At 36.6% G+C, this 25,542-nt stretch overlaps 1 protein-coding gene across 1 annotated transcript; it reads right to left on the bottom strand.

Annotated features, from left to right (window-relative positions):
- Window positions 1-8,615: 8,615 nt before the first annotated feature.
- LOC105052365 (cyclic dof factor 1) lies at window positions 8,616-12,203 on the bottom strand. Its single transcript, XM_019853062.3, has 2 exons — window positions 11,964-12,203; window positions 8,616-10,391 (listed from the first exon to the last, which is right to left on the bottom strand). Exons 1-2 carry the CDS (start codon window positions 12,114-12,116, stop codon window positions 9,006-9,008), a joined length of 1,539 nt encoding a protein of 512 aa, XP_019708621.1. The 5' UTR covers window positions 12,117-12,203; the 3' UTR covers window positions 8,616-9,005.
- Between the last annotated feature and the right edge of the window lie 13,339 nt (window positions 12,204-25,542).

The following is a 25,542-nucleotide window of genomic DNA, read 5'->3' as shown; positions in this document are numbered from 1 at the left end:
CTTGTAGGTCCCTTTTTCATGGATCTCAACCCATAAACTTCTCTCTCCCTCAAATCTAACTCATATTCGAGTGGATCAAACTAAATTGGAACTTCCCCAATTTTCATATATGTCACACTTGAAACTTTGTCCACATTTGCAGCCACATGAAATGAGTTAACCACATGCGACATGCCGGAATTTCAATGACATGTGCTGTATAACTATATCGATATGAAAGGAAGTATAAAATGCAAAATTTCTGCACACATAATGCCAATGTTAACAGTAACTGAGTATGTTTGGCAGTGATTCCTCCCTCCTTGTCAGTCCTCATTCTTAATTAAGCAACTGAGCAACTTTATTGCAACAAAAAAAAAAAAAAAAAAGAGCTTAAGAATATTTGCTAAAGTTGAGATTTATGGCGACAATTTCTGATGCTTACAGACCTAGATTTCAAAGTCACAATTCATGAATTTGGAACTTCAATATTAAGTAACATAAAAAATTTGGAACTCTAGAGTTTCCTAGTCTACCATGTTCCACGTTTATGTTTAACTAAATTTTCTTGTGCAGTTTCTGAGATTTGATTTTTGAAGTCGAGAAAAATGTTTTGATGTGAAGTAAACTGCTATAAATTCTATCCTGCCTTAGGGTATGGGTAATGATGTATATGGCTCCACGTCATTGATGATGTTTGTTGCTCACGTAATCATGGATTTTCGCTGTTGAGGAGACTAGTTTTGCTCTCCCTCCCCAAACAAAATAAACAATTCAGCCAACAGAAGTCACTGTCTTGGCAACTTACACCCTAAGATGATAACAGAATCCATGTGAACACATTGAAACCAATACATCCGTTCTTTACGCATGCATTTGTTTTTCGTCTCTTGGAATAGAAAAATATAAACTTTGACCCATCCACAAGTTAAGACAAGGAATGCATCATCACAAGGAGATAATTGGATGGGAAGATTATGACTGCAAAATAATCAGACCAATCTGTATCCACTAGAGGGATCCGGACTAGGTCTTAAAATTGAAACCTATTCACATTTCGGATCCTTTTTCAGTGAGAAATGCACAGTTAGAGTGCCATCATCCTGAACAGAACTCTGAACCTCAGGATGCGGAGAGGACACATTTTAGGCCAATTATCAAACATCATGAGGATATGATCTAAAATTGACCATGAGAAATTTTTTGTGTACCAGATGCAGTGCACGAATATTTTAGATCATGAAAAAATTTTTGTGCACCAGATATGAACTATATTCACACACCGCGAGTAGTGATTGACTCACGTATAAGATCGAATAAAAAAAAAATTATGCATCACACACGATCATTAACTTACAAATAAAGTCGGATAAAAAATATTTTTTTTTATCTGATTTCATACATGAGCCAATCATCACTTCTCAACTGACCCAATTAAAAGATTGAATAGGCTGAATGCAAGTATTGGATCTTCTGAAACCAACCGATAATATAATCAGACCCGCCCAATGGCGGCTCTTTTTTTTCCCTCTTCCACGCGCCACGTGGAAGGGGTTCGCGAGGCTTGGCGGCTCTTTTTTTCCCTCTTCCACGCGCCACGTGGAAGGGGTTCGCGAGGCTTCTCGCGGGGCCAACCGCATGCCCCACACCGAACCCAAAAAAAAAAAAAAAGAAAAAGAAAAACCCACCCAAACCCCTCCCACACTTCCCGTCGGAGGGGTTCGCGAGGCTTCTCGCGGGGGCAACCGCGTGCCTCACACCGACCCTAAAAAAAAGAAAAAACCCAAAAACCCCCCTCTGTTTCCCTCCCCTGTTTCGTGTAACAAAAGCCCCTCCTCCTCCGCGTCTCTCTCCCTCCCATCCTCTCTCTTTTCTCTCGCTCCCTCTCTCCCTCGCCCTCTCTCTTTCTCTCTCCATCTCCCAAGCCCCCCCCTGCGTGTTTGTGTTGTGTGAGCGGGAAACAAAGGAGGAGAAAGAAAGAGGAGGAGGAAGGAGAAGAAGAAGCAAAAAAAAAAAAAAGAAAAAAAACGGGAAAGAAAGAAAAAGGGAGGAATTTCTCTCTCTCTATCTTTCTCTCTCTCCTGCTTTCTCTCTTCTCTCCCTCCCGTTTCCTCCCTCTCGCGCTCCCTCCCTCCCTCCCTCTATTTTTCTCTCCTCTCCCCAGCCCAACTCTCCCTCTCTCTCTCTCTCTCTCTCTCTCCCCCACGTCCTCCACCCCCTCCCCCACTGTGTGTGGTGTACGTGGAACCAAAAAAAAAAAAAAAAAGAGAGGAAAGAGGAGAACCGAACCCCTCTCCCTCTTTCTGCGCGCGCGCGGATGTGCATGTGAGTTGGTGGAAAAGAGGAAAATAAAAAAATAATAATAATAATAAATAAAATAAAAAATAAAAAATCTCTCACGCAGACTCTCTCTCCCCTCCTCGTTTCTTCCTCTCTTTCCCTTCTCTTGTTCCTCTTGTAGTATAGATCAACTCGTTAGCAGATACGATTAATCATTTCTTTATATTTATTTGGATTGAAAAATAAATTATTATAAGCTAGTAGGTCATGGAATAAGTAGTAAGAAAAATAAAAATTTTAAACATTAAAATAAAAAAAAATTGAAAAAATGGATGTTTTGTATTTGGGGATGGATTAATTCTATCCAGGATTAGTGGTGAATTTTAATTCTATAGTGATTAGGTAATTTAACCTAAAATTTTAACTGGGGATTGTTAACTTATGAGTAGACATAAGGGTAAGATTTGAGAATTTTTGAATGAGTCTAAATAGGATAAATAATTAGTAGAAAGGGATTATTGTGAAAGAGAAAGATGAAAGAGAGGATATAGCATCCTTTCTTCTCTTTCTTTCTGTTTCCCAAAGTAAAGATATTTAGAAAATTAATGAGCCCTAATACGGTTGAGAATATTATTAGAAAGTAGCCTAAAATAGTATTATGAGTTGTTAACTTAGCCGTGGTTGTGAATTATCAGGTTTCAATAGATCATGATAGAGTGAATAGTTGTTGGCTGTCGGTATTTTGGAGATAAGTAACACTTATATTTTATAATTAATCAAAATTAAATGGATATTGGATGATCTTCTGATACATCATCAATCATTGTAAGTAACATATACATATATAATTAGATTGAATTGAATGGATTTTTATATCATCCTTTAATATGATATAAATGATTGCAAATATCATTGACATATTGTCACATTCATCCTGAATTAAATGAGAATTATCTTGATCGGTGATGATAGTTATATTCTGATCGAATGGCACATGAAACTGATGTATATCATATCTTTGATATGAAATAAATAATTATAACTGACATTTGCATCTTATCATAATCGATCTAAATCAAGTGAAAATTATTTTATTTATTTGAGATAGTACAAACTATAATAGATTCAATCAAATCCGATTATGTGTGAAATTATTATATATTATCTTCTTGATTGTACGTTTATCACTTTAATTGTTTTTCGATCTAAGTAGGTCTGAAATTTATATGTTATAAATTATTGATTAATGAATTAAAACTTATGAGTTGAATTGAATGATGTTACATGCTATGATCAGATCAGATTTGATAAATTATAATTATTGTCTATTGAAATGTATGTATCATAGCTATATTAAGTTGGATCAAATCTGTGTAAAAAACGTATCGAAAAGAGAAATTTTTTTTGACTTATATATAGTTATTGATATATGTATCATCTAACTTTCAGCCTCCTGTGAATGATGTCCGGACTTGAGATATCCACCACAGGACGAAAGTGTGGATTTGAGATCTCCACTACGGGGGCAAACATGGACTTGAGATATCTACCACGGGGGAAGCGTGGATCTTTCCTGAGATCTCTTGCTGCGAGAGAAATTATGGTACCACAGTAAGAGCTGAGAGTAAAAAGAAATAGATACCCATGCTTAAATATAGTATTATGGAACTGAATATATATATATATATATATTATTGTGGTGTAGAGAGGACTTTTTTAGTCTTACATCGGTTATGAGTCAAGAGAGAATATGACTTATGTAGATTGAAATCTTCTCTCCCAACGTGAGGTACCTTTTAAAGGATAAAATCATGAGGCTCTAAATAATCAAAGTGCATTGAAGCCTAAAGACCCATTGAAGCTTAAAGATGGTCATGAGTCAAAGTGGATAATACCTCACGTATACGGAGGCGAAGGCATAAGCCAATCATCTGAGCCATTCGACTTCTTGACCTATGACCATAACATATATATATATATATATATATATATATATATATATATTTGACTTTTGTACTATTTATTGATTTTCATATTATAGCAAAGCTGACATGAGACTATCTCGAATATCTTTAATTTCATAATTTTGATCTTGATCAGATTGATATTGTATTCTTATAATGTATTTAAATTACATATCAGTACGATCTATATCCATTTTATAGATATATCTGTTACTTACTGAGCTGTGAAACTCATAAATTTTTACCTGTAGTTTTCAGATTTAGGAATCATTTTTGGAGATCAGATCTTGATGTTTTGGAATTTATGTATAAAGATGAGGCCAGTCTGTAAAAGATGGTTATTTTTGGAATAGTTATATTTAATAATATGTAAAACTCATATGAATTACTGTAAAGTTAAAATTAAAAATTAAGATTAAAAAATAGTTAGTTGTTCTATTATTATCACTATCTGGAGTATGCTATTTTGAATATTATATTGAAATTTTGCTAGGTTGGAAGCCTTACATACTTATAGGATCAATACTTTGTAAGTATGCAATGGCTGCTCACATTCTTTAAATTTTATTTTAATTTATATTTCGGGTTGAGGATGTGACAGACCTAAATTCATATTTCTTCTAATCTCTTGAACCATGAATATAATCTCCTCTCCCCTCCTAGCTTCCTCTTTCCTAGCTCTCCATGCATTACCTCTGCCTCCCCTCTTTTATTTCTATTTCTATCCTTCACTTGTTTCCTTTCATCTCCTCTTGTCTTCTCCACCGACATTCGTCGAACCATCTTGAATCGGACAGTTTAAGACATTCCGAGCCGTATCAATAGCAAATCGAAATGGATCGATCAGACAAATCAGAACACAGAATGAGGGAGAAAGAAAGAGAAAAAAAAGAAAGAGAAGGGGAAGGAAAGAGGGGACGATGCTATTGGAGGCCGATAGTGGTCCGTTGAGGTCACTAGAGGGTCGTGGAGACCTCCACGACTCGGTGTCGCTTGATAGGGTATTTAATCGAGAGAGAAAGAAGAAAAACGATGGTACTAAAGAGATGTACCATCAGAGGGCACTGAATAGCCGCTGTGGCCACTAAGTGATGGAAAATGCATGGATGGAACCACAACCACAGAATAGGTGCGACCGTCCTAATTCAGTTTATCATATTTTTTTAAAAATGACGATGAATAATGAAGCCAGCAAACCCATTGTCGGCTTCACTATTTCAGGATTTAAAAAAAAAAAATCTGAGAAACGGTAAAGCCGGTATACCTATTGTTGACTTTACTGTGATCAGGATCACTCCTATTTCACACCAGCAGTACTATAGGTTGCGATTGCGCCATCCTGCAGCTACGACGGCCAGCCGGAGATCCTTCGGTGGCCTTTCCAGCAACTTCCTCTCCCTTCTTTTCTTTTTCTCCTCCTTCTCTCTATCTCTCTCTCTTGATCGAGATTTGACGGAAGAAGCAGAGGCCTTGACAGCCCTCCGAGTGCGCTAACGTTCCGCCTATGGCCACATCTGACATCTCCTCCTGCCACTCTCTCCCTCCCTTCCTCTCTTTCTCTTTTTTCCTCCTCTCTATTTTTCTTCCTCTCTTTTGTGTCGGCTTGCACTGGTTCGATCTAATACGGATCCATACCAACTCGTACTACTGGCCGGCTGACACGAATTCTAATTCCGATTCCATGAAGCTTGTTCTCCACTCTTCTACTAACATCAGGCTTCAGTAGTACCCTTCACCTTTTCTTCTCACCACCTTCGTCCCAAACAAGACCATCCATGCTACTGAAGGATTGCCCTCAGCTCAATCGAACAAGGGTTCTCCAAGATCAAGACTACTGGAATAACACAAAGTGAAATAAATCCATGTTCAAGCGAGCCAAACTGAACTGGAACTTCTCTGACTCCTATATACGTCACACACTTGAATTCTGCATAAATCTAACATGTTTGCAGTCACATAAAATGTGCAAACCATGTGCCAGATTTTTAAGCAACATGTCCACCAACTTCAAGACCGATGACCTTTAAGATAATTTGCTGTACCACTGTATGAATATGACTGGGACCATGTATTGCAGAGTTGTCACCCATATTATGCACAAATTAGAGTTTGTTGGACATTTATTTCTCCTTCCTCGCTGGTCCTCGTTCTTACCCAAGAAACTGAGAGATTTTCCTTTAAAAAAGGCTTAACTATGAATATTTGCTAAAATACGGGTTTATGGTGATGGATGTTCTAATGAACAAATACTTGCATTTCAGGTCACAGTTCCTGAATCTTGAAAATCAATATTTAATAACATAAATAAAGAGTTCAATCCAGGCAGGCAAACTTTCCCCATCCTATTTACCAATTATAGAGGCCCCAAATTGATCTAATTTTGCCATCTGCAGGGTACTTCAATTGGAGAATGAAAGAACATTGAATCGCTTACCAAACAAAAAAAAAAAAAAACATTGAATCTATTGAGGCAACTTGCTGATTAGCAGTAGGTGTACATGCTATTTTTGGATCTTAAAGTGGAGGCCAGCGAGAAGGCAGACATCACATCCACATCCCCACAGAAGGAAACCTAACAGCAGATGAGAATAAATAATATCTAGATAAGGAGGAAACTGAACAAACAGTTCTTGATTATTTGAACAGCTCTGATCAATTCATTTTCTGGAAAACTACTGCGATAAAAATTCATTTTCTGGAAAACTACTGCGATAACCATTCAGCAAATGAACAAACATGAACTGCTAAAATTATCTTCCTCCAATAAGGGTTGGTGGTTATGGTTACGATCGGAGGGTACTGTTACCATGCTGATTATCTTGCCATCCCATGAAGCGGTTAGCCACCAAGCTTTCTGATGATATAATCCAAGCCAGTAGAAAACCTCCAGGGTTTTCATGCAAAATAAATAAATAAATAAACACCTCTGAACAAGAATGATGTGGAATGTCAAAGTCAGATGGTGCCCACCCTACATAGAAATAATGGTGCTTTGCCATTTTAAGTGGTGTTTTAAAATATCGGATAATTTTACATAGTTCAAGAAATTTTTTATTAAAAAAAGAAGCTGAAATCATAGAGATGGAAAAGTCTATTTATATTAGAATTTTCAGATATCATGATTTTTTTTCTCATTCTCTATCTCCCTTTACCCAGATCATACAACTAGCCTCCCTAAACTTTCATCCCTGATATACTACATGATGAAGAATACGTGATTGCAAAATAGACCGCTCCATCACAATCAGAAGCTTATTTGATTAGAATAGCAGATCCCTATCTCTTTGAGGTGGCAAACAGCTTCACTAGGCCTTTGCATGAGAAAGAAGTGATTATACAGTGTCAAATATGGTAAATGATAGTGGCTCAAAGTTTTGCTCCAGCAGTAACTTCTATGATGAAGCGACTAACCACTACTGAACCACCACAATCTCACCGTATTCAGCTGCTAATGCTTTAACATCAAAACAAATTTTGAACAAATAAACGTAAATGTTACTAGTATAGTGGAGAAAAACCTAGATCAAAAAAGATAAACAGCAACAAGCAAAGTAGGTTACAATGAGCATGAGACAGGCGCTATCAAAGTAACAGTGCCAGGACTCTAGTTGTCTCGCTTCAAAGATAATGGAAAACCTCCGGTCACTAATAAAGCAGTGTGAGATATCAACCATTTCTCATACACAAGGCCATACAACAGTTTCAAACATTCTTCGATAAAAAGCTATGACAACATGCACATTTTAGTTCCGACATAAAATGACCTAATTACTTTATTCATGTTCTATATTTGCAATATAACTCAACCAAAATTTGCAAAAAAGTATGGACATAACATGTGATATAATGCTCTCTATTGTCAGCAAATGCTATGTTGCTATCTTTCAACTGTGAAACTAATTATTGAGCTATTATAGTTATATAGCTAATTTGGAAAAAATGAGCTATTACATATATATGATAGGTAAACTTTAATGTGTTATAGTAAGCCTTCAACAAAGGCTTTCAGTGAGGACAGATGATGCTCAAAGTATAAAATGTAATAAGCAAGCATCATTACCAAAATGGTATATAAAACGAATTGTGACCACATATGAGACACAGAAGTTAGTGCATAAAAGCAACAGTATGTTCCATATCTTTCAACCTCGTCCATCATAGGCATCAAAGAAAGATGTAGGAGTCATACTTTGAAGAGGCTAAAAACAACATAACAAACATTACGAATATAATAGCACTGCCTGAATGCATGCAATACTTGAATAGGAGAAAATCATACAACATCATGATAAGAAATGTATACCTTGATCTCATTTGGAGAAGAGTTCACGGATTCAGACCTGCACTTTTTGTAGCTCTGCCCTCCATTCAAACAATCATTTATTGGGGATATAAACAAAACCAGCCTTTTGTATTAATATTGTTGGACATAAAACTCCAACACATAATGCAAGAGAGGTAATAATTAGTAAACTAATGTTTCAGAGAAGCTATAGATAATAACATTTCCCCTCTACCATACAACGTTCTTGAGACAATGGGGAACCTTCACAAACCTGACCAACTCTAGTGGCAGCTTAAGGAAAAGCATGAGTAAGCTCGGAAGCTTGCCTTCTGTCAGAAGCGATCATGAATCATCCTTTATCAAATAACTTAAAGAAGTGATACCATATTAGAGCCACAAATAAAAGCAACTCCAATATGCTTAAACCAAGGGGGCATTTTTGCATTAACAGTCCATGCAATTGAAGTTCTTTACAGGAACCATTACAGCAGATTCCCTCATGTGCTCTCCTGAAATGTCTGCGACCGAGTCAATGCTGCCGGATTCGCCTGTAGGACTTGAGAAGCATCTGTTGTGTGACCCTTGTTTTCAGTTTTAGAATGGAAAGCTTTAAAAATGCCACCTTTCTTGATGGACTCATCGGGCTTAATACCTAGGGTTGCCCAAATAGAGCTCTTTGCAGCCTCATCTGGATCACCAATTCTCAGAGTCTTGGGAACCCATAAATACTTCTCTGTTTTCTCCTCACTTTGTAAAGCAGCATCTCTAGAATGCTTGCCTAAGTTTGGAGAGTTATTGCCGGAACAACCTCTGCGGCTTGCAGATGATGATGGTGATAGGCCATCATTAGATCCAACCCAGGGAATATTCAGGGGCCAGCTAGACATGCAACCCCAAAATGAACTTGGCACATATGGGAATGGAATAGGAGGTGCGCAAAAAGCAGGAGTGGTCATCATAGGTGGGCACCATGGGACTGGATTTGGACTGCCATTCTCTGGTCTGCAAACCAGCTCAGAAGAGCACTGACCTGCAGCAATGGAACTGACACTCTTCCATCCTGGATGCCATGCGTAAATCCAAGGAGGCCCAGGAAAACTTTGAAGGTGGTGCATGGGAGTGAGTCCATTATGGTAGCCCTGCAAGCCATTTTGTTCAATGTGAACTGGAATTTCATGATGATCATTTTCCACACGATTAGAGGGCATTGCAGAAGATTTACAAGAGGCTTTTTCCCTGTTTTCTCCACCAGCTGAAAAGCCTGCCTCAGCATTTCTCTTCTGTTCTCCAAGACTGAGCACAGAGGCCATGGACTCACAAAGTGGTGCTTCTGAACCAAACTTGACGACAGTGCCATTTCCTTTCACGGGCCTCACAGGAGCAGAAAGACCAGCAGGAAGAGCCTGAGGGCTGCACGAATCAGAGGCATCTACTTGATTGCATGGCATTCCGTCAGATCCCACATAACGGCAATGTGATGCAGAGTGCTTATTTTTTCTCCTTCCAGAACCTACTGGAACATTCCTCATTGTCCCTCCAGCAGTCCAGTATCTCTGACAGTTCTTACAGAAGTGCCTAGGTTGGTTGACATTATAGTTATTATAGTAACAGAACTTGGTATCCAAGCTGTCACAGCGAGGACATGGCAGAATCTTGTCTGGCTTCTTGAGCACCTTCTCTTGGATGGAGGCATTGGCCTCGGCATGATCTTTCTCAGACTTAGGATCTGCTACTGCATTGTCATCATGAGCGGACATGTGACAATCATCTTCTTTGCCACTGCTAAAACCAGAACAGCTAGCTGGCTTAGTCTGGTCCAAATTCTCTGCTGCATGAGAAATTGAATCTTTGACTTCAGTATCTATGACTTCTCTGCTTTCATCCTGAAACACATGAACAAATCAAATCAGTTGGTAATGGAATACAGCAGCAACCAGCAGGAAAAAAAACTACTATTAATTGTATATGTAAACCAAAAAGAAAAAGAGTCAACAATCTTCAACAATTGTCACTAAAAACCAAATCCTTCCACCAAAAGCACCTTAAAACTTCTGATTAATTTTCTAACTTTATTCTCATATTTGAAACAAGTTTTTGTACAGAACCTTCTAGTGGTTATCCTTATGGCTCCCTCCTCATATTTTATACAGTTAGGCATCTTAAATTTCCTGAATCAGAAGAATCCTACTTAGAAATGTATGAAGGAATTGTAGATCATCTGTCTGCTTTTCTCTCAAGGTGATCACTGCCAATCATGTATCACACTCCATCCTGCATTTAATGCAGGAGAAAAGTGGAGAAATACTGATGATGAATATGATTGATTTGGAGAAAAAGTGGACGCCAACATATGTGAACTATTTAGATATGATAATTACCTGTAATGTTGTAAACTAGCTACTTGATCATTTCTTCCTTCTCTTGTTCCATTAGTTGCTTATTGATCATTTAACAATGTCCAAAGCACTGTAATTCATGTAATGAATGTAAATTAAACTCAGTGCCCTTTTGAATCACATTCTTTTTGATTATTTGGCTGCCTACTAATATTTACTACTGAAATATAATTTGTTCCTTATATATTATAGATGTTCTTATGGCATTGAAGATATTATACCTCTGGTCAGATAATACTTGCAACACATGCAAACCCCCTAAGATAGATTAAAGACATCAACTATTACATAAAACATTAAAACATTACATCCTAATTATCACCTAAATTTAGAAGAACCAATGTTAAAACCAACATTAAAGCTCATATTTCTTCCCAATGAATCCTGATCCAACCACCAAAGTTTCTATTCATAGAAGACCCATTACCAAGACATGCAGTTCATTCTTGGGTTCTAAACAAGTTTTATAGCTGGGATTCATGTCCATTTCCCTGGTCATATCATTCTTTTGAGATTTAAAGCAACAGCTGAAATCTCTTTTTTTCACATTTCTTTCACCAGATTTGAGTCTATATCCAGGGCAAACTACTAGAATCTATTCACGTTAGCCAGGGTTTAGGGCTTTACTAACTGATATTCAAAATCATCCGAAAACGAATCAACTTTCAATTTTTTCAGTAGACATATGTTTTCATGAATTCCAAAGTTTCAACGGCGAGATAACAGAACATTAATCACGGTTAGCAATTGAAGTCCAAGAATTAATCCAGTGTATCTACCAGCTAAAAGTCATCAAAGCATTAAACCAAAATAGATAAAGATGAATTTTTGCCATTGGAACACCTCAAATCAGATACCAATACATCCTCCATTAAAAAATTATGGTAGAAAAGTCCAATTTTTCAATCATATATCCATTCAATCCACAACCAAGAATCCAAAAAAAAAAAAGAATCCAGAAAATATAGAAAGAAAATCAACAAACAACAACCATTTCAACTAACTACTACACAAACCATAGAACACGATAAGGTCAGGGTAATCCCGTTCTCTCCTCACCTTCTCCTCGACGGCCGCCGTCTCCTCCGTCGCCGGAGAGAGCTCCGCCTGAGCCGGGCCGGAGCTCTCTCCGGCCTCCACCTGGGCCTGGCCATCCGGCAGCGGGATTGTCCTACCGAAGAGCTTGATCGCCGGATCTCTCGCGTCGGCCATCTCCCCGCCGCCGCGATCTCCCCACCTCAAATCCAAGGATTTGTAGGATTTCGAGTCCTTATTCTCAGAACGCGCGGAGAGAGAGAGCAAAGCGAGAGGGCTAATTGTAAAAGAAACCCGCGAGGGTGACCGGGAGATACCGGTCGAAGCTTGGAAAGATCTTCACACCGCATTGCGATACACCCAACGCAACTCTATCACAGTCGAGTGGGACCAATGACGAAAGGGGCCAACATATATTATTGGGTGCGAAGCGGGTGTTTAAATTTTGGTGAATGTTGCGAGAGAAGGGGACTAGATGCCAGGTGGGAGTCCAAGTCAGCGTTCCCGGAGGAAGCGGAGCCACCGGCGCTTGGTGGCTGGCGCCTCCGGATCCCATGGGATGACGTCATCGTCTGGAATGGACGGTGATGCGGCAAGGCGGGGCCATCTGGGTCCCACATCTGGCAAGAGCATATGCCCATTTGCCGTTTCTTTGCATTTTCTAATCTAATCTAACAGAAAAAAGTTGGAGATATTATAAGAACGCCCCTGCCCATTTGGACACTGACGGTGCCTCGGGTTAGTACTGTGCTAGTCTAAAACCTGTACCTTAGACCCTTAACTAATTATCCATGCTAGATTTCATTTCCAGCTTTTATGATTTGTTATTTATATTAATTTTTATTATTAAATTTTATATAAAAAATCTGATTAATAACTAATATCAAACTTATATTTATATTTATATTTATTCAGAATAAATATGAAAAGTCTGATATCTGCTTCGGGTCAATATCATTAAAATTAAATATAGATACTAATTTTAATATTTATTTTATATTTATATTTATGTTTATATCTATTAAAAATATAGATGTAAATATGAATTATCAATATTTAATATATTTTTTGACTTAGGATAGAATAATGTGCAGTGATCTCAGAAAAATACCAAACCTAATGCCGACCAAAAATTACCTACGAAAGAATAGAGAGGTGGTTGCATTGGGAGGTTCAGTAGTCATTTTCTCCGATACATGTCTAGGGATGACAAAATCGATCCGATCCAATAGATATACATCCTATCCAAATTCGATCAAACTCGAAAAATAAGATTTGACTGGGTTTGGATAAAATTCGAAAACTATAGTACGGATATGGGTAAGATATGGATAGTACTGTTTTCTATCCGAACTCAAATCCGATCCGAACCTATGGATATGGATAATATCCGAATTCATACATGACTATATATATTTATAATTCTATTTTGATATTTCTATTTTGATTGATAATATGCATAAAATTATTTTAATTATTTATATATTCTATATTAAATTATAATTTTATTTGTATGTTTGATTTTTATAAAATTGGACTTATAAATTATATTTTATATTGAATTTATAATTTTATTTTGATTGATAATATGTATAAAATTATTTTGGTTGTTTATTTTTTTTAGATATGAGATAGGTATGGAGCGGATATGAGTTGAGTATAGAGAAATGGATTATCCATGAGTATCTTCGAATCCGTTGGATACGAAGATGGATATCTCTTTTCTTATCTGATCGAATATTGGATAAAATTTAAATATTAAATATTAAATTTAAATTTAAAAATAAATAATATAATATTTAATCTAAATTCTATCCGTTGCCACCTCTGTACACGTCGACGGAGCCTCCTGAGGTGGGAAAACAGAAGCACGGACCGAAGGTAATCCCACAAATATATCAGCGCCCTCAGTAGCAAAGCCCCAGTTTCGGCTTACCGGCAACCGCCGGGAAGCCGTCCCATTCGACCGTCCCGGTTATTGCCCTGGGCTTTGTATCGCCCTCACAGCGGGCCCCACTCAGAAAGGCCCCTCTCCCCTCCTCCATGGTCAACCCTCCCTCCCGGCCGTCCATGTCCGTATCATCCTCTCCCGCATCGCACGTGTCTCCAGCCAATAAAAATTTCGCTTCCGAAGCTTTTGCCGGTCACTCCACGTGGAAGTTGGGACCCACAGTATTCACATCGACACGTGTCAGTGCCGGTGGGTGGCGAGAATTAGGAGACAGCAGTTGGCCACTTTCCCTGAGAAAAAGCGTGCCTTTTCGCTTTCCTCGGCTTCCGATATTGGCTTCGTTTTTTTTTTTTGATAAAATATTGGCTTCGTTTAATAGAAACATAAATTATAATAATTCTTAGTCCACAAGTCTCCAAAATTTGTGTCCTTTCAGAGAAGTAAATTAGTAGATTTTTTTTTGATAAAAAATCATATCATTCTAATATAAATATATTTTATAAAATTAAAAAAATAAATTTATAAAATAAAGATAAAATAGATATAAAATTAATTCAAATTGGATCACGAATATATAAACTCATCCAATCCACAATGCTATTTATCAATCAATAGATACGAACAACTCAAAATACAATGTAACTTTTAGCTATCCTCAAGACATATTTATAATAGCCAAAGTTCTCATCAATATTTAAAAAACTTAACAAGATTTCATCGAATGGAAATAATTATTCAATCAAATAATATTTCAAGATTTTCCTCAGGTACCATATTAGGTTTTCACTGAATGACATTTGTTTCCAAGTGAATGATTAGATAAGTGAGCACTATTTACAGTATATATGATAGCATTATATCTAGAATTGATTATATTTTTAATCTTCGAAGTTTAGTTAGTTTTTTAATAAGTCCTAAAGTTAAAAAAACTCAAATTTGGTCACTACTATTTTGCAATTATTTTAATGTCGTTTTTTCTCTTAATTTCGATCACTTTTTCTTACTAAAAATTTTTGCTAGTAATAATCATGATTATATGACAAAAATTGCTTAGGTAGGTGATTATACAGCTGATTCGTAATGATATGGTATGTAGATGATGACGTGGATAGAACATCGATCCAGTCATGCTCAAATTTGAGTTCACGATCAAATTAAATCTAAAATATAGCTAAAATAAAAATTAACATAATTTTAGATTTTTATATATTAAATTAATAATATATTATAAATAAAATATAATAATATAAAAAATATATATATTCTATTAGATTCATAAAACTTCGAGTCTAGTATTTTGCTACTTGATCTCAATTCAAACTATTTGAGTTACTCGAGATAAACTCGAGCTTGATAATAATCATATCTAATCAAAGTTAAACACAAGTCGAACTCAAGCAGCTTGCAAGCTGCTCAGTTCATTTACATTCTTATTTTTATTATTGTTGTTGTTATTCTACTGCTATCATTTGCCGTTGTCCTTGTTTTATTTACTTATGCAGTAAAATCTATATGTTGCAAGAGTGACAAACGACATACTATATAAAATGAAATATAGGAGCAAGGTTATTTTTTTTATTCCCATTAAAATGCTTAACTTGCTATGTGCTCTTTGTGCTACAAAATGATTGTTATAATACATGTATTTTTAAGATATTCAACATTTCCGTAGTAACAAAGACGTGATACCTTTCTTTACCAACAACCAAAAAAAAAAAAAAAAAAACATGATGCCTTTCTACAATTCTGCCAAATATTTTAGATCCCATCACAACTTTGCATGTCATGGGGAGGTGGGTCACTATCTCTTAATAGCATATATCATCATTATAGGGAGAAGATATTTTTGATAAAACTAATAAAGAAAAGAACGAGTGGCTCACGCAACCATTTCTAGTTAACAATTTGCAGGGCAATGTTATGAACATCAAGAAACAAACAAAAGAACCTAACTCGCAGGACGTGGATCCACATCCCAAGGCTGCAAAAGTTTTGGCTTAATTTTCTAGTTTTTGTACTTTGGAAAACCATGGCACTTCCAGTTGTTGACGTTGCGTCTGATGACCTGCCAACGTTAAGCATTGGTCACTTTTCAAATGCTGCAAAATTTGTCTTAAGTACCATCTTTTCACATGCCACTCGTCAAAACTTTGTGCTTTGTACCGACGTTGAGGTCCACTTTGAGTTTGTGGGCAAACAAGATCCCACTTAGACGACGCCTACCACTTCTTTTCCTCATCATTTTTTTCTTCCCCTATTCTCAACCAGAAATTGAAGATCTTACAGAAGAATAATCCCACCATGGAGTGTGTGGATCTTGTTATGGGACCCAATATATATATTTTTAGGTTCCTCTTGGGCTCTGCAAGCCACATAACTGACCCAAGTGGATGTTGGTCAAGCTTGAGCAATTGATGGTGAACACAATGGTGAATTAGATTTCCTACGTGGTGGTCAGAGTTAATGACACCAAAAAGAGAAAGGTAAACACCATGAATGAATGGTTCAGAAGGGAGCAAGGATGGGGCTGAGATTGATCAAGCAACCTCCTCCTCAACCTTGGCCTTGAGTGTGACTCCCCCAATGGTCCACTGCCAACTTTAATGAAATGCTCTAGCTAGAGAAAAGCGAGTCCATGTGGAAACCACTTGTTTCCTTCCGGATAGCTTTTGTCTTCCATCTATTTTGTTATGGAGCAAAAGACATCCATAGAGTACTGCATATCATCGAGTTAATGATAAATATATATCGAAGGTTATAAAGGGTTTAATGGTTAAGCCCTCATAGGGTAGGGGAGTTGCCCCACATGGCTACAGAGGGGCAGAAAAGATTCATTCTATGGCCAAGTTGGAGTATCTCCACTGTACTAAGATCGAATGTTCTTTACTAGGTTGAACGAACATGTCCTTTATTCCTCCAAGTTATGAGGCCCGGCTCCCTTGGCCTGGCCTAATGCCTAAACCAAACCTGATGCATTGACCAGCCTGACACTGAGACGGCCCAAATTAAAGAATATATTCTGTACGTAGTTCCTTCTTCTCTAACACGCCCAACATATAGGAGCCAAAAACGTAAGGATGATAGGATGTGATGGTTTCAGGAAATTTCTTTTTCTCCAGTCCAATAAAGATATTCAAAGCTGAACTACGGGTGAAGCACTCCCGAGGATGAACAAATTGCCTTCCAAATGGTGGATTACGAAATGGAAAAGGTTATGAAAAGCAAGCATCCAAGGAAAAAGTTAGCAACATAAAATCCTCAAAAGCAGGACATAGGAATTACTTCTTTTTCATGAAAGATCTCAAGTTGATAAAGGTGCTTTAGAAGGGAAATTGTAAAGCATGGCTAAAGGGGAAAGAAAGAGAGGAGAGAAAAAAGAAAGAAGCATCATGGTCTGCTCCTCTAGCCCTTGAGGGCGATCACGATGGCAATTTCCATGAATCTCAATTATCAGCTGCTCGTGTGTTGGCATGAAACATCGACACATGTTCTAACTTCCATCCTAGAATCTAGCAAGCATATATTTACAATTAGAGCTGACATAAAAATAGCTAGTTGTGAGAAGTAGCATGATGCTTATTACCTACATTATAATTCCCTCTCAATGGGCCAAGACAGGCCCAGCCAGCATATACCCGGCCTGCTCCAAAGAGATATTTGAAGCTCAAGCCCGGGCACCGAAACAACTTATGAAGTAATCCTGATATTGACCTTGGAACATAATCTTTTGCATTTAGAAGGCCCAATTCCAACAGCCTGAAAAATATGGGATTCATGCGGATACACTATGATCTTAATTAGTTCTGAAATTTCCAAGCCCATGAGTAAATATTATGAGGAGAAATATGAGTTGGAAGTCTTTGGGCCTCTTCAACACTACCAAGCTCGTGCAGCCCATCGACAGTCCTTAAATGATGTTGCTATAGTTAATTTGAATTGAGAAAACATGTTTAGGGGATGGACCATCCATTTAAGCCTTGAAGTGACCGGTGGTTATAGTTTTTTGATAAGATGGATGATGACTCATACCCGTCTAGTATGACTGCATTTAAGAAAGTCAGAAAATAAAATATCAAGAAATGATCGAGAAAAAGCAAAATAGTCAACCTACAATCAGTCATTAAAATGCTTAACGACAAATACAACTACCCAATCCACAGTTCTGCTCGTCCTTGGATAGATGTCAGTAGTCTGGAACTCCATGCAGCCGGTCACCAATTGCCCGATATCTTGAAACAACGGGTACTGAGCTGTTGCAGTGCCTTCAAGTGTATGCACTCTGCTTGCAAACAATGCCTGGCATAACTCATCCTCGCCCAAGCAGCCCTCGCCTCTGCAATCGGGATGGTTGTACAACCTATTTGATCTCCTAAGAACCATATGGGCAGGTGATGAACATCCCCGTTTTTTGGTGGTAGTATTAAAAATAAAGAAAGGTTCGGACCTCTTGGTTTTTGTTCAATAGTTCGGTTTTCTGATCTCCCAAGCAGCCTTCTGTTTAACTATTAAGTTTTAACTCTCTACATATTCTTCTCTTCTTTCTATGCTGTAATATTTTTTCTGATTATAAATAAAACGGGTCACTTAGCCTCTCTCCTTTTCATTTAAATAAAAAAAAAAAAAAACAGCAAGCTGTACAATATATGCTTAATTACAAGGAGTAGGCGTCTTTCTAAGATTCCACCTGTTTAAAAAGCCCACGTGGACATCCAACCAAGGGACACATTGTGGGAAGTTTTCAGGGTAGTTTCCCAGGTCTCTCGCTCTCCTTCCTTCCTTCCTGCTTGCAAGCGTCGAGCGTTTCTACCATTCTTGCCCTTTCCCACCCTCGCAACAAAAGGCCTATTTTACAAAAAATAATCAAGCAGCTGGGAGTACGTTGAGATAGGGCAGTGTCAGGATGAAAGGGCAATAAACGTAATTATATTCAAAATAAATTTTATTTTTTTATATAAATCAAAATAGATAATAACTTAATAATATTAAATCTAATGAATATAAATCAAATCAAACACAAAAATACCAGAATTATATTATGAATCTTCCACTATATAAAATAACGAAATTACTGTAAGTCTTTTCTAAATCAACTAGAGACTATATAAATATATGTTATCAAGAATAAATCTTGGCTTCATAATAAAATAATCATCTCCAATAAAGTGGATATCAATAATAAATAGGAGAAGAACTTACTAAACATATGGATGCTTGAAACAATTTATAGAAAAGATTTTTCAAAGATCAGAATCGATCAACTTGTAGCTCTCGATGTCAGAAATAACATATTGAAATTTTATTAAAATCGAGATATGATTAACCATCCGACCTTCTGACAAAGAAGCTTCAAAAAAAATTTCTTCTTCTTCTTTGTTGCCGCCGCACTTCTATTTCACACCGCATCCCATGCTAGTTTTCATGCCTCACAAAAGTTTTCTGCAATGCCACACATCTCCGCAACCCTCTATTGCCCCTAATTAAATAGACCATTGGTACAAGTCCTTAAAGGACTCTTCTTCTTTTATTTATTATGGGTCCCACCTCATGTGGCGTGATGTAATCAACAAATCTCTCCCTCATGCCCATGTAGAGAGGATCAGCAAACCAGTACCAGCTTTGCAGCTTACAACTTCTTTACAGATAACAGCTTAATCATCATATCTGAAGCATCGTCATCTGTGTGAATCTTCTCCAGTAACAAATTTATTTCCAAAGCATCCAGTATCCAATGATACCTCACATCAATGTACTTCGATCTCGAATGAAAAATCAGATTCTTACTGAGATGAATTATACTCTGACTATCATAATACAGGATAAATTTTTCTTGCCTCAAACCAGGTTCCTGAAGAAACTTCTTCATCCATAACAACTCCTTGCTGGCTTTTGTCACTGTAATATACTTTAGCTCTATAATTGACAAAGCAACATATTTCTATAGTTTTAACTGCCATGAGATAGCTCCCTCTGAAAAGGTCATCAAGTATCCTGATGTGGACTTCCTAGCTAGAATCAATATTATATGCCATGTCTGCATCTGTATATCCATCCAACACACGTTGATCAGTATCAAAATACAGACATACTCTAGAAGTACTTTTGAGATATCTGAGAATTCACTTCACTACAGTCCAATGCTCCTTCTCAGGATTAGAGAGAAATCAGCTGAAAATACTTACAGTATGAGCAATATCCGACCTAGTGCACACCATAGCATACATCAAACTTCTAATTACGGATGTATAAGGGATCTTCTGTATCTCTCCCTCTCTTTCTCACTAGTAGGATACCATTTGGAGCTCAATCTGAAGTAACCTGCAAGTGGAGAGCTAACTAATTTAGAGTTGCTCATTTAGAACTTCTCTAACACTTTTTCTATGTATCTTTCCTGAGATAGCTATAGTTTTCCATTCTTTCTATCACCGGTAACCCTCATATCAAGTATCTATTTTGCTGGTCTAAAATCTTTCATAACAAAGCACTTACTCAATTTAGTCTTCAAGCTTTGAATCGTCTTGATATCATGACCAACAATCAGCATGCCATCAACATATAATAGGAGAATGATGAAATCATCATCACTGAACTTCTTCACAAATACACAATGGTCAGAAGTGATTCTGTTGTATCCATGATCTATCATAAAAGAATCAAATTTCTTATATCACTATCGAGGAGCTTGTTTCAAATCATATAAATTTTTCTTCAGTCTGCATATTAGCTTTTCCTTACCTTTAGCTATGAACCTCTTTGGCTGCTCCATATAAATTTTCTCTTCAAGGTCACCATGAAGAAATATTATTGTCATATCAAGCTACTCGATCTCCAAATTTAGGCTGGCTGCCAAATCAAGAACTACTCAGATCGAAAACATCTTGACCATGGGTGAAAAAATCTCCTCAAAGTCAAAGCCCTTCTTCTAATTGAAACCCTTCACAATTAGTCTCGCCTTGTAACTCGATTGTGAGTTGTGGTCTTCTGTCACGAGTTTGGACATCCATTTATGCTTGACTACCCTCTTTTCCTTGGGTAGCGCCACCAAATCAAAAGTGTGGTTCTCATTCAGTGATTTTATCTCTTCTTGCATCACTCCAAACCATTTTTTTTTCTATGCATGTGACATAGCCTCTTGAAAATATTTCGACTTTCCTCCATCAGTCACCATCACATACTCATGTGGAGGATATCTTTAAGAAGGCTGATGCTCCCTGATAGACCTTCTCAGCTACTGTTCTATCATTTGCTATGTAAGAGCTTGCTCATCATGCTCATTTGATACACTATCATCATGTGTAGGCTCATCATTCATCACATTACCATTCTCTACAATTTATCCATCATCAGTATCTGCTCTAGCTTGAGACATAGGAAGTGGATCAACAAATAACTCTGTAGTAGACTCTGACTTATCTGCTTTCTTCATATCCTTAATGGTCAGATACTCAAAGAATACTATATCTCGATTTCTGACCAGTTTTTTCTCTACAGAATCTCATAGTCTATATCAAAACTGTTCATGTCCATACTCAAGAAAGATGCACTTCTTTGACTTACTGTCAAGCTTTAACTGCTCACCTTTAGGAATATGAACAAAGACTCTGCATTCAAATACTCTGAGATGATCATAAGAAACTGATTTTTCTGTCCATACCTTCTCAGAAACATTACCATCAAAGATATATAAATGAAAGAGATTAATAAAATCAACTATAGTCCTCATAGCTTCACCTCAGAAAGAGTTAGGCAACTTTGAATGAGAAAGTATGCGTCGAACACTTTCAACAATAGTATGGTTTATCCTTTCTGCCATCCCATTCTACTAAGATGACTTTGGGATAGTCTTCCCTAATCTAATGTTATACTATCTGCAGTATCTCTCAAACGGATCTCGATGTTCACTATCATTGTCTGCTCGGATGCATCTCGATTTTCTTCCCTTCTCCCTTTCAACACTAGCATAAAATTCTTTAAAGACATCAAACACCTCATTTTTAGATCTCAAAGTAAAAGTCTATAATTTTTGAAAGCGATCATCAATAAAAGTAACAAAATATAATGCACCACCAAATATCTTCATGGTCATGGAGCATGCATTAGTGTAAACTAAATCTAACACATGTGATCTCCTATGTGAAGGGAGTTTATGAAATGAAACCTTATGCTGCTTGCCATGTAAATAGTGAGTGTAAGATCTCAAATACGTACTTTTTAAAGGAAGCATATTATGTCTGAATAAAGCATCAAGTCCCTTCTCACTCAGATGGTCTAGTCGTTGATGCTACAAGTATGTAGAGATCTCCTCAACTGTATTTACCTTTCCATTGCACATCTTAGTTTGCAATATAAAACAGTTAGTTTTGTTTCTTTTTGCTACAACCAAGAAACCTTTGATAAGCTTCCATTTTCTTTCACCAAAGCAAATAGAGTATCCCTCATCGTCTAGGATACAGGTAGAAATCAAGTGCAGTCAAATATCAGGAACATGCTTCACATTTCTCAATAGCAATCTGCATCCGGTGTTGGTCTCCAAACAAATATCTCCTATGCCAACAATCTGAGTTACTGCATTATTTTCTATCCTGACATATCCAAAATCATCTTTGGAGTAAGATGAGAAGAAATCCCTCCGAGATGTAACATAATATGAGGTAGTCGAATCAATTACCCAATTAGATTTTGGCATGTGAGATAATACACTCGTCATCATAAGCAATCATGACCCCATCATCAAATGCAACTACAGTTGTACTTTATGTTTCTTCTTTCTTTTCTCTACTCTTATCTTGATCTCTCTTGTACTTTCTACACTCTCTCTAAAAATATCCTGATTTATTACAATAGTAGCAAGTGACATCCTTTCTGAACTTTGACAGACCTTTGGATTTTCTCGTCTTTCCTGTCATAGGACTCACTATCCTTTTTACTGTAGGAGGATCTATTTTTGCTTCTCCACCCTCTACTCTGTAACCAGTGCCTTAGCAAAAGTATTTGTCAAATTCTGTTTCTTTTGTTGGTTTGCTTCATTCACTATACTATCCTTCACCATAATTAGGATAAGTTATCACTAATAGTGGAATTACTCAGTGTCATCACTAATATTTTTCAACTATCTGATAAGGAACTCAGCAAGATCAATGCCTACACCTCATCATCAAGAAGTAGTTTCATCGTAGCCAACTGATTCAGGATCTTCTGAAAGTTATTCAAATGCTTTGAAGTGTTTTGTCCATCCTTGTATTTTAGGTTCACAAGTCTTTTGATTGGGCAGGCTTTATTCTGTGCATTCTTTCGTTGATATAGATCCTCCAGTTTCTTCCAAACTTGGTAAGCATCTGTCTCTATAGCAACATCGTGGATCACACTCACATCAATCCACTGTCTAATTATAGCTATGGCTTTTTCTGTTCAATTTTTTTCACTCATCAGTTTTTATATTATCTGACATTTTTTTTTCTGTAATTCAATCGGTTCAAACAAATCTCGACAATATAATAAATCCTCCATCATCATCTTTCACAAAGAATAATTCGATGAGATTAATTTAATCATACTAAATTTATCCTCCATTTTAATTAGTACATACCACACCGACTATCTAACTACAATTCTGATACCAGTTGTTGGGGTGAAAGGACCACAAATATAATTATACCCAGGATAAATTCTACTTTCTTTGTACAAATTAAAATAGATAATAACTCAATAATATTAAATCCAATAAATATAAATCAAACCAAGCATAAGAACGCTATATTTATATTATAAATCTTTCACTATATAAAGCAATAAGATTACTGTAGGTCTTCTCTAAATCAACTAGAGGCTATACAAATATATGTCATCAAAAATAAATCTTAGCTTCATAATAAAATAATCATCATTAATAAAGTGGATATTAATAATAAATAGAGACAGATCTCACCAAATATGTGCATGCTTGAAACAATTTATAAAGAAGACTTTTTAAAGATTAGAATTGACCAATATAGCTCCCGATAAAATAATATACTGAAATTTCATCAAAATCAGAATATGATCCACCATCTGATTTTTTTGATAAAAAAATTTTAAAAAATATTTTTTCTTCTTCTCCATTGCGGCCGCACTTCTATTTCACACCGCATCCCATGCTAGTTTTCATGCCTTAAAAAGATTTTCCATAATGCCACACGTCTCCGAAACCCTCTGTCGCCCCCAGGCCATTGGCACAAATCCTTAAAGGACTCTTCTTTTATTTATTATGGATCCCATGTCATGTGGTATGACACCGTCAACAGGCAATAGGTTTCAAAGGAGAAAATTCTCCTCTTCATTTCTTTTCAAAAGATCCAACGGCCCAGTGCTATTATAGTATATCAAATCCATCGATTAATTTTTTTTTGCATAGAAAGTAATTCTCGTCTTCCTATACTTACAACACTAAATTACATACGAATTGGAAGTAGTGTTTCGAAGAATTTCATTGTCAATTTTTTTTTAAAAATTCACATAAAATCATCAGACGGTCTGTGGACTCCCCGTTGAGCCGCTCGTAATGGACAACTAGGAAATCGATGCATTTTATCCGGAGAAATCTGTTAACATCAAATTAGTGAAGGAATATTCAATAAATTATTTTATGTTCTTGGTCATCTGCAAGTGGGTCCATCCTTCCAATGAGATGTCAAAGATTAGGCTGACAAAATTGACAATGACACTAAAGGGACAATGTATGTATGATGAAGTTGTAGCTAACCAAGATGGATATGGATTTTTGAGTTAATTCTGTGGGCTGGTTTGGGATTAAGTTTTAAACTTCCCAAAAAAAAAAAAAAATCCTAATGCATAAAATCGAAAAGTAAATGTCTTCAGATTTAAATTGAACTTCCTTGGAGGTTAGGACTAATCTGGTGCCATAAAATTACATTTAAAATCAAAGATGAAAGGAAGTGTGAACCTCAAATTTAAATGCCAAAGCTGAATTGTGCCTAAAACCAAAAGCGCCCACAAGTTGAGTAGGTAAATTTTGGATACCAGTTCGGATTGGAACCTAACATATTAATCTTGATTTCAGTTAGTTCCTTCCCAACCTAGCTCTCAAACTATATATTAAAAAAATATGAATACCTAAAAATTAGGAAAAATGGGAAAAATTAAAGTACCAGTGTACAATTTTACATCATTTTCATTTTTTCCTATTTTGACAAACAGAAAATAAAAATTATACTACGCTGTTTGCATCAAGGGTCGGTATATGAGCCCCCACCTGAACAGTTGAACAGAAACATCAGTCTTTTCAGATTAGGAGATGGTTAGGAATCAATAGTACACCCCATGAGACAAGTATCAGTCTTTTTGATGTAACATTTTCTTAGTCTTCTTCTAGAACCGGCTATTAATGTCGCCTTCCTTATATTAGTTTAGTTGGCCAGCATCTTTAATGAATTATCTGTTGCTGACTGCATGAAGTTAGAAAGTTAACCACATTAATTAAAAAGATAGAAAGTTTGGCACCCAAATTAAGCACCAAGGAACTGAGATCAAATAGCTTCAATGGATAAAAGAGGATTCAAGAGTACGATTCTTATTGGAACCTCCAAACCACTAAAAATTTGATTCATATAGCCTTTTAGCCAGAACCTAAAAGCAAAGCGTGACAAAAAAAAAAAATCC

The sequence above is a fragment of the Elaeis guineensis genome, chromosome 10, assembly GCF_000442705.2.
Source record: "Elaeis guineensis isolate ETL-2024a chromosome 10, EG11, whole genome shotgun sequence".
Lineage (NCBI taxonomy): Eukaryota > Viridiplantae > Streptophyta > Magnoliopsida > Arecales > Arecaceae > Elaeis > Elaeis guineensis.
The sequence above is the reverse complement of the archived record's forward strand: the minus strand, read 5'-3'. Positions and strand labels throughout refer to the sequence as shown.

What these genes read in the sequence shown, in the direction of transcription:
- LOC105052365 (XM_019853062.3), bottom strand. Translation starts at nt 12,116, where the DNA reads ATGGCCGACGCGAGAGATCCGGCGATCAAGCTCTTCGGTAGGACAATC. An exon ending in CGGCGGCCGTCGAGGAGAAG is followed by an intron (nt 10,392 to 11,963) that starts GTGAGGAGAGAA and finishes CATGTGTTTCAG; the next exon opens with GATGAAAGCAGAGAAGTCAT.